The 18,752-nt window shown below is 40.2% G+C and overlaps 1 protein-coding gene across 1 annotated transcript; it reads right to left on the reverse strand.

Annotated features, from left to right (window-relative positions):
• Positions 1-1,626: 1,626 nt before the first annotated feature.
• Positions 1,627-18,297, reverse strand: selenoo1 (selenoprotein O1). The gene is made up of 9 exons (XM_052034189.1): positions 17,767-18,297; positions 15,219-15,422; positions 14,929-15,109; positions 11,502-11,632; positions 8,772-9,052; positions 7,062-7,218; positions 5,590-5,775; positions 4,595-4,751; positions 1,627-3,151 (listed from the first exon to the last, which is right to left on the reverse strand). The coding sequence occupies exons 1-9, from the start codon at positions 18,264-18,266 to the stop codon at positions 2,966-2,968; spliced, it is 1,983 nt and encodes a 660-aa protein (XP_051890149.1). The 5' UTR covers positions 18,267-18,297; the 3' UTR covers positions 1,627-2,965.
• Positions 18,298-18,752: the final 455 nt, after the last annotated feature.

Below are 18,752 nucleotides of genomic sequence, written 5' to 3' on the forward strand. Positions count from 1 at the left end.
AGTTTTATGTTTTAAAAAATGCACTTTTAACATAGAATTTGCACCTTTCTCTACTTCGGGTCTCATTTTTCCTCATGCCCTCTGACCTCACTTTATCCATGAGATCCATCTTCTGCATCCTCCACCCTTTTTCAAAGTATTAACTACCCAATTTTCTTTCTACATCTTAGTAGATATTAACGGTTTCTCATTGCACAATTCTTTCATCATATTCTATGTTGTCCAGTTGAATTGAACACTACTCACCTGGTCCTGTTGCAATCCTTCAGAATGAATCCAAAGAATCTATTGCAGAGGCACTTTTTTCCAATTCACGCACCATTCTTTGGTGTCCACTGGATTGGTCCTTCCTCATATCTTACTGGTCATCTTCATGCTTGGCAGCATCTTAAAATGTCAGACTCCATGTGTCTAGTAACCACCTACAATAGTAACCTACCACAACCCCTTTGTCAACCCCTCCATTTGTTAATTTAGCTTGTGTCACATCCAGAATTGGACAAATAGAAACTTTCTCCAATTAAATATTGGGAATTCTGAAGCCATGGTCCCTACCACAAACACAGCTCTCTAACCAACAATTCAATTTCCATTCCCTCACATTTAAATAAAACAGTTCAGATGCTTATCACCATATTTCACTCAAAGAAGCTCCCAACCTCAACTTTTGATCAGGATTATATACTTCTAGCTGTGTACCACTGTCTGTCTTCACTGTGCACCTGCTGTTAAAGCCATCAGGAAACACTTATTTTTCTGATTCCAACATTTTCCTTGCCTGGCCCAGACTTTTTCTCCTCTGTAAACTTGACTTCATCCAAGAATACTCCTTATCTCCAAATTCATTCCCAATCACGTCATTCCAGTGCTCCCTAACCTGCAGTTATAGGTTAAGAGTACATCTTGATTTTAAATAAATTTTGTTTCTAAAGAAAGACATCCATGGCCTTAAGCCCATCTCTACAACCTCCTCTAGCCTTTTAATCCTTTGCACTCCAATATTATCATTCTGCCACAGCTACGTTCTTTTGCCCTGGAATTCCCTTCCTAAATCTGCTCGCTAGGACACTCCTTACAGCCTAGCTCTTAGACCAAGCTTATGGTTCCCTGTTATAAAATTGCCTTACATATTCATTGTCAAAATTGTTCAATAATGTTTGTGAACCACCTCTGGAACATTTTATTACATTATAGGCACTATATAAAATGTTTGCTGTTCTGCCTCCGCACACTTACGATGCACATTTGTAGTTCCATTAGTGTGCATTTTCATTAGTTCTTTTCAATTCAGGAAGGTACCTATATCTTTTACCAGGCATATTTTTGTACATAAAATCATCATTAAGCAGTATCCAATCAATCTTATATTATCTACAGTGGTGATAGCCAACTTACCAATGGCACTCTTGTGGGTTCAGGTGCTGATCCAAGCTGAACACATTGGGAACACTTTAGTGCAAAATTGAATGTACGCATTTTCTGAAATGCCACCTCTACTGGATTTGAAGCAATTTAGCAACGTTCCAACAATGTAAAAAGATAGATGCACTGTTCTTTCATTCATTTACTGTTCCTGTTAATGATTAACTCATTCATTGCCAAAGCAAGACATCTGTACTACTTGCATGAAGTTTAAAAAGCATCAGTTCAAGTTTAATCCTTTACAACCAAAATGCTGTTTTGAATAGTATATGCTTATATATAAAAATAATCCTCAAGGAAGCAGAGTGCAAACTATCATGCAAGGAATTAAAGCCTATTTGTGCATTAACATTTCTTAAGATGTTGTGAATTTTAAAAGAGTACAGCAGTTTCCACATCTTACAAAAATAGCCCAGTGTTTCAGAGTTGATATTTTTGTGTTCATGATAACAGATTTTATCTGGAGACCTTCCATTTCATACTTAAAGCAGCACCTTTGTCTCAATAAAAACTTCTACACCCTCATTTAGACATAATGTAATTTCATTACTGAATTACTTAAGTAACTGAATACAATGTCAATAATATTAAATAAAGTGGCCTTCAGCTGAATAAAATTCTTGTCTTCAAAACTTATTTATGGTAAAATCATTCTTTGCACACAAGTCAGCCAACATAACTTACAGTAAGCAGTTGTCCCAAATGATATTAATGTTCATTTTACAATTATACAAACTTCTGACTCCCTAACCATCTGTATTCTTATGAACATCACCTATTACTTACTCATTCACACTGTCAGTGTCAGCCACTTCTTATGTTCAGCAGTCTATTTTCTGCTGGCCGTACAAAAATTTAATCCTCATCCAAAATGTCACCTATTATCTTTAAAACATGAATTGAGCTTTTTTAAAGACTTTTTTTAATGAGTCAACCTGTACAAAACCTTTGCTGCAGTTGCAAAGGAAAATGGGGCATCCTGAAGGGGTGGTATAGGCAAATACTCTGACTATATTTAAGGACTGTACAGATGAGCACTTGAAATGCCATAGCATAGAAGGCTATGAGCTAAGTGCTGGAAAATAGGGTTACTGTAGATAGGTGCTAGGTGGCTGGCTCAGACTACATGGCCTGTTTCCATGATAAATGATTCTTTACTATAGCTGCTTGTATTACAATCAGCATTTCACTCCAACAATCTCAAAAACAATTCTTGTCTTAAGTATGTGATAAGGATAGAGCTTTCAAAAAGGCATGTTATTTTTAAAATGATATTTGAACATTTTCTTCTCCAAGGATTTCAGCTGACCACATTATGGTCAAGGTAACTCATACTCTAATTGTATCTCAATGAGGTGAAGAGACTTCAGAACCTTCTGGTACTGCTTTTCGTATGGTGAAGTCTCCATTTTACATCTGTTGTGAGGAAAAAGTGGCACTCCCTATTTACCTTGTTTTGGCTTCTCCACCTGTGTAAAGGAAACTTTAGTTTAACAGTCCATCCCTAACAGTTGTGATTTAACCATAAGCCAAAACAAGGTTGTTATGAAGATCAGGTAACTAAAAGTTTCCCAGCCCAGTCTGGTGGCTTGCTGTGGTATGGTATTCTTTTGCTTCTTAATAAATCACACGAAGCTGTAGCCTCCACTGTTGCTTCTTGGACCAGCTCTTCTTCCACACAGGGCTCCTCACTATACGGATGCTCGAGAAGCTTTAGAACCCGTCTAACCTAAAGGAACATGATAGACCTTTGAACATGCTAGAAATAGCTTACTGTGAAATTTGCTAACGACATCTAAGTCAGAAATTCCAAGAAATTTTAAACAGGTTTGATCAGCAAGTTTGTAATGGCAGTTTTCTCTTTGCTATTGACCTTTAATAAACAATTAATTGGCCCAACTTACTCGTTTCCACTAGAATGAAAGAATTGCTTCCTGGCATCATAATAAATTATTCAAGATGATTTGACTGAGAACTTATGCAGACCTTTCTCACGATTTAAATAATGTCAGTATAATAAATAGTGAATGTTGTTTCCTATAATCTATGAATCTATAATCTATGAACATGTTCGAACTGAGAATTTGAACTAGTTTCAGGGAAAGAGAATTAAGTATTTTCTGTGGTAGATATTTTCATTCTCCACCAGCATTCTTTTTACACATATATCTGCAGGGGAACTCATTTTAGAGCAGAGCAGTTTCACACAAATCTCAGGGATACTTAACAACTTCTACCATTTCTGGAAGAGCATAGAGAAAATAATAATTGATTTAAAAAATTCTTTCTTTTTCAATCTTTTTATTAGTTTTCAAATTAATACAGATTGATATATAGCATCAATATTTATACATGTAATACAAAGAGATCAGGATAACAATCATAGCATATATAATCATAAAGAACAATAAAATATAAACAAAAATCTGTAGATCCAACTATCTCTTAGTAAATGAATATAATATAAAAGAAAGGAAAGAAAGATTTATTATATAAATTTAAAAAAAAACCCAAATCAATAAAAAAATTATAAACAATATAAACTAAACAAAAAAAACTTTTCAAAAGAAAAACAAACAACAAAAAAAGGAAAATAAAACTGGGCTAAAATTTCTCAGTAGAAACAGAGCAATATTATGTCGTCAAGTCCGTTCCTCCAAGTTGGAAAGTTATTGAAAGGGGATCTACATCATGTGAAAATATTGAATAAATGGACTCCAAATATCTTCAAATTTAAGCGAAGGATCAACAGTACCACTCCTAATTTTTTCCAAGTTTAAACATGATATAGTTTGAGAAAACCATTGAAAAGTAGTAGGGGGTATTGGATCCTTCCATTTAAGCAAAATGGATCGTTTGGCCATTAATTAAAAAAATTCTAAATATAGACCTAAACTGTGCACTTCGATTATTTTAGAACGCGGTATTTCGAGATTCTTCCTTTAACAGGAGTAATTCATCTTCAATGCTTTGTCCTAAGTCAATGAATACAGCAGAGGATAGGGGCTGCATTTACGAAAGATTTTGAACCATAATTCCTGGGTGAATTGGAATGCCATTCTTACCTGACGTACATCTATTACCTTATTTGCACGTACTCTCTATTACCGTATTTGCAGAGGGATTGTTATTTTGCACATAACTTGAAATCAATTTAGTGAAATTTACCCACCTCTGAGAAGTCCCCATCCTCTGCGGCCGATATTGCATTTTGTGCAATATAATTGCGCAGGATAAATTTTGGGTTGTTTGCATTCATCACCTTCACTCGTTTAGTGTTTAGTTCAGCAACATCATCAACACCTTCTGCTTCATTCTCCAAACGAGACCTGAAAGGGAACAGAAACAAGTCCATCTACATCTTTTCAGATAAAGCACTATGAAAGTTCAAAGATGAATGCTCATAAATATCAGCGCAGAATCTAACCCTTTCAAATACATATCAAAATGGGGAATTCTGTCATTATCATAGATATGCTCATACCAAATAGTTAATATAGAAATAAAGTTTCAATTTATGACTTGAACTTTGTGCAAACAAATCAAAAAAAGATTTTAAAATACAGAAACAAGAGTTTTAAATAGATATTTTGTACTTAAATATGGAGAGGTAAACTGCAATCCAGCAAAAGTTGAAAAATGCAATACAATTTGTGAGTGTGTTAAACATTAAGTTGCTCATATTATTAGTACAGATTCATACCTTATAGAAGCCATAAATGCAAGAAAGCCAAACTATGAATCACTCATAAAAATCAGCCAAAATTTACCAAATGGAGATCTAACTGGGGGGATATAAAATTATGAGGAGCCTAGTTGAGTAAATGGAAAAATCTATTTTCCTTAGCAGAGAGATCAAAAACCAGTGGGAACACGAGTTGAGAAAATATTTTTTCATTCAGAGGGTGGTGAGGATCCAGGACCTTCTGCCTGAGAGATAGGTAGACACAAACCCTAATTACATTTTGAAAAAAGTCCTGGGATAGGTATTTGAACAGCCATGACCTGCAGGGCTCTGTCCTAGTGATGGAATGTGGGAATAGAATGGGAAGTTCTCTTTTAACTAGCACAGGTATGATGGACCAAATGGATTCCTTCTGTCATACATTTTCTATAATTTTATGAAATTTATTTTAACTTCAGATTTTTTCTGTTGCAACCCCTAACCTGTACTTTTGTAGCCAGTCGGTCCATGCTCTCTTGAGTTTGCTTTGTAGCTCTTCTGTTGTCATCTGCTGGAGCTCAGAGAAGCGCTCTATGCGATTCAACTCCTTAGCAACTCCTCCTTTATCACCAATCAGTTCAAAGAGCTGTGGATTGGATTGAGATAGGGCCAGCAACATGGACAGCTGCCTGTGTGGACAATCAGAACACAAGGTCATAATCTGAAACGTTTAATCCAACTCACAGCATTTTAAAAGTATGTAACGCCTTTTTAAAATGGCTGTGTTTTTAAACACAGGCATATTATTGTGTATAAAGCAGAACAGAGACAGTTGGCAGGGCAACTGCTGTGCTGAAACAAAAACAGAAAACGGCAAGACACTCAGCAGGTTAGACAGCATCTGCAGCAAGACAATGAAAGTTAACCTTTCAAACCAATGATCCTTCATGAGAACTGGAAATGTGAGAAAACAAGTGTGTTTGAACTTGCAGAAAGAGGGAGGGGAGGGGGAATACTTGTAATAGGGTGAAGACTAAGGTTGTCCTGGCAACACAAATATTTCCAGTTCTGGCAGGTGGAGAGAGAAAGGAAGCTGTTGGCTGTAAATCTGAAACAAATGTGAATGCTGGAAACACCCAGCAGAACAGGCTAGTTCTCTGAAGATGCTGAATTCAATAGAATTTGGAGGACTGCAACATGCCCTGATTTTATGTTGGGCATTATTGGAACAATGTAGGAAGCCAGAGATAGAGATAGAGCGGTCAGAGCAGGAGTGGGATGGAGGATTAAAGAGAAAGACAACAAAAGGTTCAGGATGACTCTTGTGCACTGAAGTGAGGTATTCAGCATAGTGATCGCCCAATCCGTGTTTGGTTTCTCCAATGCAGACAAGATTGCATTGTGCAAATACAAAACACAGCAGTAGACCATCCCAGTCACCTACCACTTTAATTCTCCAATTTGCTCTGACCTCTCTGTTTTTGGTTTCCCACAGTGTTTCCAGTGATGCCCAACCTAAGCTTGAGGAACAGCACCTCATCTCCCATCTAGGCATGTTATATCCATCAAGACTCAATCCTGAATTCAACAATTTCATATAACCTTTCCTGTTTGTATTTGAACAGGCCAATTTATGTAAGGTCATCTACCTCCAACATAAGCTTACTTTTTTTTCTCTCTCTTCAGATGCTGCCTGATCTGTTGAGTGTTTGTGGTTTTTTCCTGTTTTGGTTTCAGATTTGCAACATCTGCCATTTTTCACTTCCATAACTGCGGTACTGGATGGACAGAATTAATCAGGTACTTTTATGCACCAATGATCATCTAATTGCTTTTTTTTACAACACTGAGAAAATCCAAAGAAAAACAAACAATAAATCACCTCTGCAAAATTTTAATCAAGTCGGTCAGGCACAACCTTCCCTTAATATAGAAATTTATGACACAGTATATAAAAAGCACTACACTTTCTTACCGTGGATCCATACTTGGTGTGAAAGCTAATTTCAGTTCTTCCAGTGATGCACATTGCTCAATCAGTTTTTCAAGAAATTCTGCCAATGTGAAGGAAGTGGATGATCCAGGAATTGGAAAGTCACTAAGTAAACGGAAGCAATTTGTAAAATCCGCACCTGAATGAAGCAACCAAATGTCATTTAAAATGTGATTGCATTTCTAACTCATTTAATTTGCACTCTCCGCACAAATATAGCAGTAAGCATATGGGTCTGGATTTTGTGGTTGTATGGTCGTCAAAAATGTTAGTACCATCATTATGTTGTGAAAGGCTAGGCAACCTTGGGATTTCCACACATGGTTTGATGAGGAAATACTGTTACTGTCAGTGATTTTGCACTCCTCCATCTATTTACAAAATTCCATCATTGTAAAATACCCTGAAAAAGCTGAGCTTTTATGTTAAAGAAATCAAATAAGCTTTAAATGAAATCTACAATTCATTGTTAAACTCCTTGACCCTAAAATCTCATTGTAGAAATTGGATTATAATTACCATAGGTAAGTATTTTAAAATATAATGGATTTAAAATAATTTTATTAAGAAAGTTTGGTATTTGCACACTTCAATCTTCATTTTATAAAGTACTTGACATGTGCTTATTCCTTCCCGCATACTGTTTGAGAATCCTTCTGTGAGACCGGCCACTCTGCTAGCTAAACATCACAATTGGAGTTAGAAAAGGGGAGGTCCATGCCACAGAGACCACAGGGGCAACTTTCTTTATGGCCAGTAGTGAATTCAAATTCCACAACATGAACAATACCAAACTGCATTTAATCTGGGTGTATTAAGCACCCACATATCTGAGCAATGGCACTTAGGATACAGGTCGTCCCCAAGTTACAGCAGGGTTTCGTTCCTGAGAACTGTTCATTACTCAAATGGTTTCCAAGTCGGAAAGTCGCAAACCAAGTTCACACAAGGCAGAAAATGCCTGCGGAGGTGGGTTGTCCCAAAGGAATAGATAGTCTGGAGAACCGTTTTAAATCTTGTTTTGCCATTCTTAATAATAAAGCTGAAATTAACAAATTTAGCCCATGCCCATCTCGGGCTTATAATATTCTTTTAAAAGATTTTACTGCAAACGAGATTTTAAATGCTATTGACGGTTTTAAAATGGACACAGTTGTTGGCCTGGATGGTGTCTCTAGATAGGATTCGCAAAACGGACATCAGCGTGTTACTAGAATGTATTCTTCTTGGGTTTGATGTGGCAATGTTCTAGCTAGTGTCAGGAAATGGATGCCTGTGGCCCTGCAGTAGCCAGCAAATCCGTCCTGCTGGTCTCCCAAATGCTTGGTCATATGTACAGGTCGTATGCAAGGTGTTTGTGGGGAGGACCTGTATGTCTCTAGCACCCAAGGATGGATGCCATTCATTCTTCCTCTTAAATTATTCCTCCCCCACTCTCTCTGTCAAACCTCCCTTTCTATATTTTACTACATTTATTTCTCCTTCGAGGAGGAGACTGGTAGAGAAGAAAAATGTATATGGAATTAGGAAGAATGGTAGCAGTCTTTTTTAAGGAATGGTTAGAGAAGGAAAATAGAATAAAGAATTAAGAGTGGTTTGTAAATAGAGTTGGATATAGGCTTTGAGGAAATAGTGTTAAAAATTGCAGATGTATGATTAATTCTAAAGGAAGCATAAAACTCTCCTACAAACCTGTTGAATGGAAAACATGCAACAGATCAGAAACTAACTCTTCATCCTCTGCCTTCTCACATCTAAGTAGTCCCAATTTCCTTCTCATCTTTTGCAGGAGGTGTTGATCAAACTCTGAATTAAATTCCTCTTCAATGATAGACTGACCCACTTCCAGGGGCAGCTCAGGAACCAAGACTTCTGCCAGTTTGCCCAGGTTCCACTTACAGATTTCAGGTTGTCGGTTATAAGCATAGCGGCCTCTGTTATCAGAAGCATTACATATATAATCCGGATCAAACCTTAAATGGTTGGAGGAAGAAATGTGTCATTATATTGATCATGGTTCATGTCATCTTTACAGTAAAATAGATTACTGAATTTGGTTATCCATAATTAGATTATTTATACATTGAAAAGTAGTACTTATACATGTATAAAAGCTTCAAACCCTACTGCTACACAAAAATCAAATGTAGCTTACTGAAAATCCTAAGAGAATTTAAGTAAACAATACCTTAAACAATACTATAAAAATTAAATGGATTCATTTAACAACATCTTTCGTTCATACAGTGCCTTAATCCAGCAAAATTACTCTAAGTGCTTAACAAGAGCACTTTTACTCAGAAAGGATACTGAGCACTCCTAGATCTGGTAGGGTATAGTGAGACTGGGTAAACTTCTTTCTGCAATGATCCACAATGTGCATCAGCCCCAACCACAGAGAAACCCCTCCTTACTTACAATATTGCAGTAATTTTACATAGGTCATTGCCAAAGAGCAAAATCACAATTCGGTGCCAACTAAAGGGACCTAAGATCACCAGGAAATGAGCTCAGCTACTCCAACTAAAAGGAGACCTTTGAGCTGGGTACCAAAAAAATTAGGTGCTTTCCACCAAGGCTAGATGGATAATAGATAATCTGATGGAAATCTTCAAGGTAATGAAATGTTATAATGAAGTAAATAAGATTGCACCTATTGGTCAGTAAAATGATAAGATCACAAAAAGAGGAAGATTAGAATGCAAATAGTCTATTACAAACTATTATTGAAGCATTAAATAAATTCCTTTGAAAGATTAGATATACTGCATACAAGCACAACATCTTGAATTTAAGTAGGTAATATGGATAAAAACTCTAGAATGAATAGGACAATTTCCCATTTTTATGCATGATTCTAACTCAGATTTATCACTTCATTTCAGATATCATTCAGTTGAGTAATAGCACAAGCCCCATAACCATGCAAGTTCAGCAAATTGTAAGAATGGCCATCATAAAATGTATGATCCAGTTTAGGAGGGATTTGTTTTATAAGATTAACAAATGGATTAGAATTAAGTAAAATACTGTAATCCAGCCTTTTCCATGATTAGTCATTTTTTAATTAGCATGAATTAAGAATTGTGGTCTTAGTTGGCAGTCTTTTGATCAAGTGTTGATCATAATTAGATCAACGGTGTAAGGAGGTGTTCCATACTATATCCAGTGTAGGCAACAAATATAAAAAGAGTTAATTGCTGAGTTGGAAAACTGCCATTACACAGACCTCATGCACAAGATAAAGCTTTGATTCAGAAGAAATGGCGAAATGGATAGTTGCTTATAGATACTTTTGTGTTGGGCACAAACAAAATAACTGAAGGGACTAGAAATGCAACAACTATAACATTCCTTCTTTGACATTATGTGTCTACAGTCCAAAACACAGCATCACCTCAACTGGAATTTACTACAACATGTTCCTGTTACATAATATTTACATAAATATAGTTCTAATAGCTTTTTTAAAACCAGAGTTTGAAACCAGGTTTTGTGTCGTTCCAGTAAATGACTAAAATCAAATAAAATTACTGACTAAATAAATTCTGATTTTTAGCTGATGGAAAACCAATGGGTTCAGAACTCAACATTCATTTTCATTAAGAATCCAAAGTCAGTTGTACAAATGTCGGGAAGTACAAGGAAAATGAATATGCAAAAAATATTACCGAAATTATCGGCACAGACATGGTGGGCCGAAGGGTCTGTTCCTGCGCTGGACTGTTCTATTCTAAATTATGTGTTACTGCAACATCATTACTTTTCAAGATGCTGAAATTCTAAGACATGATATTAACTTCGCAGAAGTCTGCACCTGTCTCAGTCTGATATGCAGCATGTACAAAACAGCTTGAAAAACCGTAAAGCAGAAACTCCCTCACCCAGCTAAAAAGGCAGCATGAGGCCGAATGATAAATATAGCAGCAAAAATATTTAATAAACTTAAAAATTAAAAAAGGCAGATGCTGAAAACCTGAAATAAAAACAGAAAATGCTGAAAACAGCAGGTCAGTCAGCATCTGTGGAAAGAAAAACAATTTTAATGTTTCAGGTCTGAGACTCTTCAGAACTGGGCAGAACCCAACATTCATTTTCTTTAAGAATCCAAATTCAGTGAAACAAAGTCAATGACAGGAAGTACAAGAAAAAGTGAACATGCAATGCTGATAAAGATTCTCAGATCTGAAATGTTAACTCTGTTTCTCTTTATACAACTGTAAAGTGGTTTCAGCATTTTCTGTTCTTATTTAATAACCTCCTTGCAAAGCCTGTTATCGATATTAACAAGGCTTGCCGTAAAACGCAGAAAATAACATCCTAATTATACTAAAAACTATGGTGTATTTGGCAATGATATTTGGATAAAATTATCACCACAAAATTACAAACTATTCCTAGTTACATTCAAAATTAATATACCTGTCCATAAAGCCAAAAGGTCCATAGTCGATGGTAAGTCCTATAATGCTCATGTTGTCTGTATTTAGTACACCATGACAAAAACCAACACACTGCCATTCAGCAACCAGTCTGGCTGTCCGCTTGGTTACCTGTAGATTTAAAACATAGAATAGGAATTCCTTCCAGCCTGCTCGACCATACAATATTATCATGCCCGATTCCCAATTGAATACCCTATTCCCAATCTCTCCTCCTAGCCCGCTTAGCTTTTGTGTTGTCAAAAACTTGATCTATCTCCTTAAATATATTCAACAACTTGGCCTCCACGAGCTCCTGTGGTATAGAATTCGACAGATACGCTACCCTCTGAATGAACAAATTTACGTCCTCTCATTCCTATCTACCTTATCCCATATTCTGAGACTGTAACCCTCCTCCCCAGTTCTAGACTCCAACCTAGCCAGGGGAAAACATCCTTCCTGCACCCAGCTCATAAAAATAAGATCAGTTGTATGCACAGAACTCTTCTTGGCTGTGTAAAGTAGTCATAATTCAACTTAGTACTTAAATTTTGAAAAGTACCCAAGTTCCAGAAAGTTGATTGCTGGTTTGTGTTCAGTTAACTTCAAACCAATTGAAAGAGTCAAATAACTAAACCTTAGCACTTCCTGCATCTAATTAAACATCAGGGTCAGAGTGTTAAATGCACCAAAGCTTGTCAAATGATCATGACCAGTCTGCAAGGTCTTACTCATGCACCGTCACTATTTGTCCTCTTTATCAATAATCACAAGATCACAAGACAAGGAGCAGAAGTAGGCCATTTGGCCCATCGTGTCTGCTCCACAAGCTCAACTGATACTATTCCTATCTAGCCCCAATTTCCAGCCTTATCCCCATATCCCTTGATACCTTGACCAATTAGATACCTATCAATCTCCTCCTTAAATGCCCCCAATGATTGGGCCTCCACAGCTGTATATGGCAAAGAATTCCATAATTTCACTACCCCCTGGCTAAAGAAATTTCTCCTCATTTCTGTTTTAAACCGGTACCCTCTAATTCTAAGATTGTGCCCCCTACTCCTGGACTCACCCACCAGGGGAAACAGCTTAACCACATCTACTCTGTCCAGTCCTTTCAGCATTCTAAATGTTTCTATGAGGTCCCCTCTCATTCTTCTGTACTCCAATGAATACAGTCCAGGAGCTGACAAATGCTCATCATAAGTAAGCCCTTTCATTCTGGGAATCATCCTCGTAAATCTTTTCTGAACCCTCCCCAACATCAGTACATCCTTCCTAAGATAAGGGGCCCAAACTGCACACAGTATTCCAAACGAGTTCTCACCAGTGCCCATAATAATAGTAATAATAAACTTTTTTTGCTCTGAACCCAGGTCAATTGAGGCAGTGGCTCTCCAGAAATTGATCTTGCATTCATATTCATTTTGCCTAACCACCTCACGCCCCAATTTTTGCTGAAATCAACTTGAAAAGACAATTTAAATAAGGTTCTTTGCAAATGATCCCTTATCTTTGGTTTATCTTGTCTTGCAATTTCTGCTGCCTTGAAAACAGATGGTTGACTTTGTCCTAAATGACCACTGTCTAGATACACAAGACATTAGACACACATTAAAAGGCAGCACAATGGTCCATGATTTATACAGGTCCATACCTCATAGAACGTTTGCTGCACATCTCTAGTCATAAAATCATAGAAAGTACAGCACAATACAGGCCCTTCGGCCCACAATGCTCTGCTGACCTTTAAGCCTCACCGAAAAACTACATAACCCCTTCCCCCCACATATCCCACTATTTTAAATTCCTCCATATGCTTATCTAGCAATCTCTTGAATTTGACCAATGTACCTGCTTCCACCACCACTCCAGGCAGCGCATTCCATGCCCCAACCACTCTCTGGGTAAAAAAACCTTCCTCTGATATCTCTCTTGAACATCCCCCCCCCCCCATTACTTTAAAACCATGCCCTCTTGTACAGGTCATGTACAGGTGACAAATTATTGTTTGTGGTCTTATGCAGTCTGCTCCCAAGACTTGCCTATGTCACAAGTACCCATCACTATAAAAATAAGATTAAACCAAGGCTAAATATTTCCTGTTATAAAATACAGACTTTAACTATCCCATACATTTTTCTCTGGTGAAAAGACATGTCACTTCATTTTAGGTAAACTACTTGTAAAACAATAATGTTCATTTTTCCTATTTCAGTGAGTACTTTTCACATCCAAGTTTAATATACTAAGTGGATTAATCATTTTAAGGATGCAAGTAACATGGAGAGGGATAAACAACCACCCCGGCAATGGATATTAATCATAACAAAAAGTTTGAAATTAAATTAGATTTCACCAGCATATTAAAAATGTTAATACAGAGACAGACAGAACTCACGTCATTGCACTTTGCCAAACTTGAGCACAATTTCATTTTTCTTTAAAAGCTCAGTGTTTCGAAAGGCTAAAATTAATGGACTTGCCAGCACTTAAGGTTACATGTCATACATGATGACATAATTCTGGATGTGCTAAGGTCTGTGAAGATGACAAGCAAGAAAGTGCAGAGGAAAGTAAGCAGATCTATAAGGTGAAAGGTGTGAACATGGATTTAACCAACATAATACTCTCAGGCAAGAACCTGATAAAACACTAAAGCTCAAATTCTTGGTTTTTATTTTTAAAAACTTACATTATGCTAATTTCTATCTGCATGAATTGGCAGTACAGTGGCACAGCAGTCAGTACTGCTGCCTCACAGCTCCAAGAAACCAAGGTCAATGCTGAGCTCAGACACAGTCTATGGAGTGTGTACATCCTCTCAATGACCACATGTGTTTCCACTCACATCCCAAACACATGCTCTGGGTTAATTGGCCACTATGAATTAACACAGTGCAGGTTAATGATAAAAGAATTGAATGGAATTTGTATGAGGGAAAATAAGTGGCAGGGATACAGACAATTAAGGAGTGGGGGGAATGTACAAAGGGAATTGCTCCCCTGGGAGCTGCTATGGATCTAATGGGCTGAATGGCCTCCTTCTGTGTTGTTGAATTCACAAAATATAAATATAATTTATACTTGCTTCAAGTGCTTTAATCTTGTTAGGCAACACTGTAAACCATTGTTAGATCCTAGTATGTCCTCACTCTTCTTCCTGGCTCATCATTAAACCTTCCTGCACATGGAAGGGGGCGTGATGAATTTCACTATCTCACTATTTCTAATACAGTTTTGACTGCAGCTCAGCTGAGATCAGGAATTAAACTTCCTGGCCCGCTAGATTTCAGATTTGAAATGTGCACTAAAATGAATATTTTTGCACAGTAACAACTTCAAAAGATAAAATAATAAAATAAACCTATATCTGCTTCAGATGGTAAGTTATAACAAACAAGGGCATAAAGAATTCTTACCTCTCTAAAGAAAGCAGCATTCCGCTCTGCCTTGTCCTGAGAGTGCGCATGTTGAATTTCTGGATAGAACGTCCCAATGACGTAGTCAAGCATTTGAATTCTAATATCATTTCTACCAGAACTAGGTCCCTTTCGACCTGTGTGCTCATCCACAGGTTTAAAGATCTCAAAAGATCCAAACCTAATTTAATTAAACAAGATATATTAATGAATAGTTAATGAAGTAAGACTAAAATTTATATTTGTTAAATTCTAAAAATTGATACAGATCATATCAAAAATAGAAATACCGTAGAAATGTAGGAGCAATACGGAGGACAATAGTGCATCTTTCATATTTTGGATGTCCGTCATAGAAAATGTCCCTGATGACTTTTGAATCAGATGTTACACAAGTTCCCCCTCGTGTTGTTGGTATTCCAAGATGGTGCATGGCCTCACTACAGAGAAATTCTCTTATACTGGAGCGAAGCACTTTTCGACCATCTGATTGCCTGTTGAAAATAAATTTGAACATAACACATAGATGAACTGCACAAATATATTTGTCCAAGTTTATGCATACTATTATACGTACAACAATAAACCACCACAGAAATGTTTGTATTTAAGTAGATAAATGATGCAGTAGTATATTTCTCCCCACTAACATTGCACAAAGCATAATCAGAAAGGATTAGATTAACAACCAAAGGAAATATTAAGATATATGACCCAAATGTAATGATTAAAACATGCATTTTATCAATAGTTGATTATATATGTGAAGGCAAAAGAGGTTAAGTAGGGAATTCTACTGCTTCCTCAGCAGGTAAATATAAAACAGTCCAGATATGTAGCCAAAAGGTTGTGGCCATTGCTGGATCAAGAATTGGGAGAGGGCATGGGTTAAATGCTTTAAAGTCCAGGCAAAGCACAGTGCGGAGCACAAGGCAGTTTTTATTTATCTATTCAATTTTCAGGATGTGCACCTCACTGGCAAGGACAATGTTTATTGCCCAATGTAAATGCCCTCCAGATGATGGTGGTGGGCCACTTTTGTGTAGCCCTTCTGGTGAAGGTACTTCCACAATGCCATTGGGTGGGATGTTTAGCTGCAGTGATGAAGGAACAGCAATGTATTTCTAAGTCAGGACAGTGTGCATCTTAGAGGGGAACCTGAAGATGCTGGTGGTGGTCCCGTGGAGGAGGAGCTGTTGGAGTACACAGTATAGCCACAGTGCCACTGTAGTGGAGGGAATGAACGTTCAGATGATGAATGGGGAATCAGCCAAGCAGATTGCTTTGTCCTGGGTGCTGAGCATCTCGAGTGCTGTTGGAGCTGTGCTTCAGAGACAAAAAGAAATATCCTATCATGCTTCTGATTTAGGCCTTACAGAAGATGGCAAGGCCTTGGAAGGTCAGGAGGTGAATCCCTTGCTGCAGGATACCCAGACTCTCACTCCCTTTCATAGCCACAACACCTATGTTTCTGGTCAATGTTGATAATTGGCAGCCTATGATAGTAATGCCACTGAATATTGTGGAAAGATGGTTCTATTCTCTCTTGGTGGGGATTCACATTGCCTGGCAAGATAGGGAACAAACTTACTTGCCACTAATTGGCTTATACACAAACATTGTCTAGGTCTTGTTGAAATGCTTCATTTGCTTTGAGTGGCAAGGTCCTAGAACCTGCTTCTCCTCTGTGTGGCTGGTGCTAGTGGAAGCACCCAGGCAGGTGTACCACTTAGAAGCAGTTCCAAGGCTCCTGGGCCTGGGCAGTTGTAGGAGTTATAAAGGATGAAACTAGCAATGGATTTATCTAGATGAAAAACACGATGATGCTGGAGGAACTCAGCAGGCCAGGCAGCATCCATGGAGAAAAGCAGGCGGTCGACGTTTCCGTCAGGAAACATTGACCGAAGAAAGGTCCTGACCCGAAACGCTGACCACCTGCTTTCCTCCATGGATGCTTCCTGGCCTGCTGAGTTCCTCCAGCATCATCGTGTTTTTCATCTAGATTCCAGCATCTGCAGTCCTTTGTTTCTCAATGGATTTATCTATAACAGCATGTATTTAAAACTAGGCTTTGAGAGAAACAGGCAAAAGAGAGCTGCAGCAGTTAGTGCTGCTGGTTCACAGATTCAGTGGTCCTGGCTCAATCCTGACTTCAAGTGCTCTCTGTGTGGAGTCCGGACGTTCTCCCACGACTGCATGGGTCTCACCCGAGTGCTCCAGTTTCCTCCCATATTGATACTGTCCCATATTGATACTGTAAATTACCCCGGTATAGGAAGAAGAATTGGGTGAGTTGATGAGCATTTGAGAGAATAGGCAGAAGGGAAATGGGAGTGATGGGGCTGTGTTACTGGAGGCCCGCATTGACTTGATAAGCTAAATGGCCTTATTCTGTATCATAGTAAGCAAGCAATACAGGTCTCTCAAGTCAGATGCAAATTGAATTTACCAATTTTTGTAGAATATTGAGGAGAATACATCAAGTCCCATAACTATAGCTACACTCCATGTCTGTGCACATCGAATGCAGTTACAAACTGTGATCCCAGGGCAGTGACATTTCAAGACAACATCACAATATTTACTAAGTGACTGGATTTATGACAACGCCCTCATTGTGAAGGGGAATGGGTTGCAGGGTCTTCCATTTGTGTTGCTCAATGGCTGAAGAATTTAAACAGGTACTGAGCTGGGCGGGGCGCTCCCCCCACCCATCCCAAACGTCACCCTGATCCCCTGCAGGGCCGAGGGACCACAGGGGTTGGTCTGAGAGGAGAGGAGAGGCGTGGAGCAGCCCACACCCCGGGGTCGCCCCCCACCCCCGGGCCGGCCTCTGACCTGGAGTAAGGGGTGGGTCCGGCGCCCTTGATCTGCAGCTCCCACCGCCGGCCCTCGGCGCCCAGCACCTCGCCCAGGTAGATGGCGGCGCCGTCGCCCAGCTGCCCGGCGAACGAGCCGAACTGGTGGCCGCAGTAGCAGTGGGCGGCGGGCTGGGCGCCGCCCGGCACCCGGTTCCCGCTGAAGCACTCGGCCAGCTCCCGCTCCGGCAGCTCCCGCAGCCCGAGGAGGCGGAGGGCAGAGGCCGAGTGGGCCACCAGCCGGGGCGCCTCCACCGGCGCCGGCCGCACCAGCGAGAAGCAGGCGCCGGGCACCAGGCGACTGCCGGGCTCGCCGCTGGAGTCGACGGGCAGCGAGCGCAGCGCCAGGTTGTCGAAGCGCAGGCTCTGCGGGCCGACGGTGCCGCTGCCCGCCGTGCCCATCGCCGGGGCCTTGCTGCCGGGACCGCGGCACCAATGGCGGGCGGAGCGGGTGGCGCGGCGAACTGACACCGCTGCCATCGGCAGGAGGGCGGCAGCGGCACCCAGCGGACCGGAGCCCGCCGCAGCCCTACCGGGGAGGAGGAGGAGGAGGGAGGGAGGAGAGGGGGAGGAGGGGGGAGGAGGGGGGGAGGAGGGGGGGAGGAGAGGGGGAGGAGGGGGGAGGAGGGGGGGAGGAGGGGGGGAGGAGAGGGGGAGGGGAGGAGGAGGAGGGGGGAGGGGGGGAGGAGGAGGGGGGAGGGGGGGAGGGGAGGAGGAGGGGGGAGGAGGGGGGAGGGGGGGGAGGGGAGGGGGGGGAGGGGGGGGAGAGGAGGGAGGGGAGGGGGGGAGAGGAGGGGGGGGAGGGGGGGGAGAGGAGGGAGGAGAGGGGAGGGGAGGAGGGGGGGAGGGGAGGGGGGGGAGGGGAGGGGGGGAGGAGGGAGGAGAGGGGAGGGGGGGAGGGGAGGGGGGAGGGGGGGAGGAGGGAGGAGAGGGGAGGGGAGGGGGGGGGAGGGGGGGAGGGGGGAG

This window comes from Pristis pectinata, chromosome 19, assembly GCF_009764475.1.
Source record: "Pristis pectinata isolate sPriPec2 chromosome 19, sPriPec2.1.pri, whole genome shotgun sequence".
In the NCBI taxonomy this organism is placed as follows: domain Eukaryota; kingdom Metazoa; phylum Chordata; class Chondrichthyes; order Rhinopristiformes; family Pristidae; genus Pristis; species Pristis pectinata.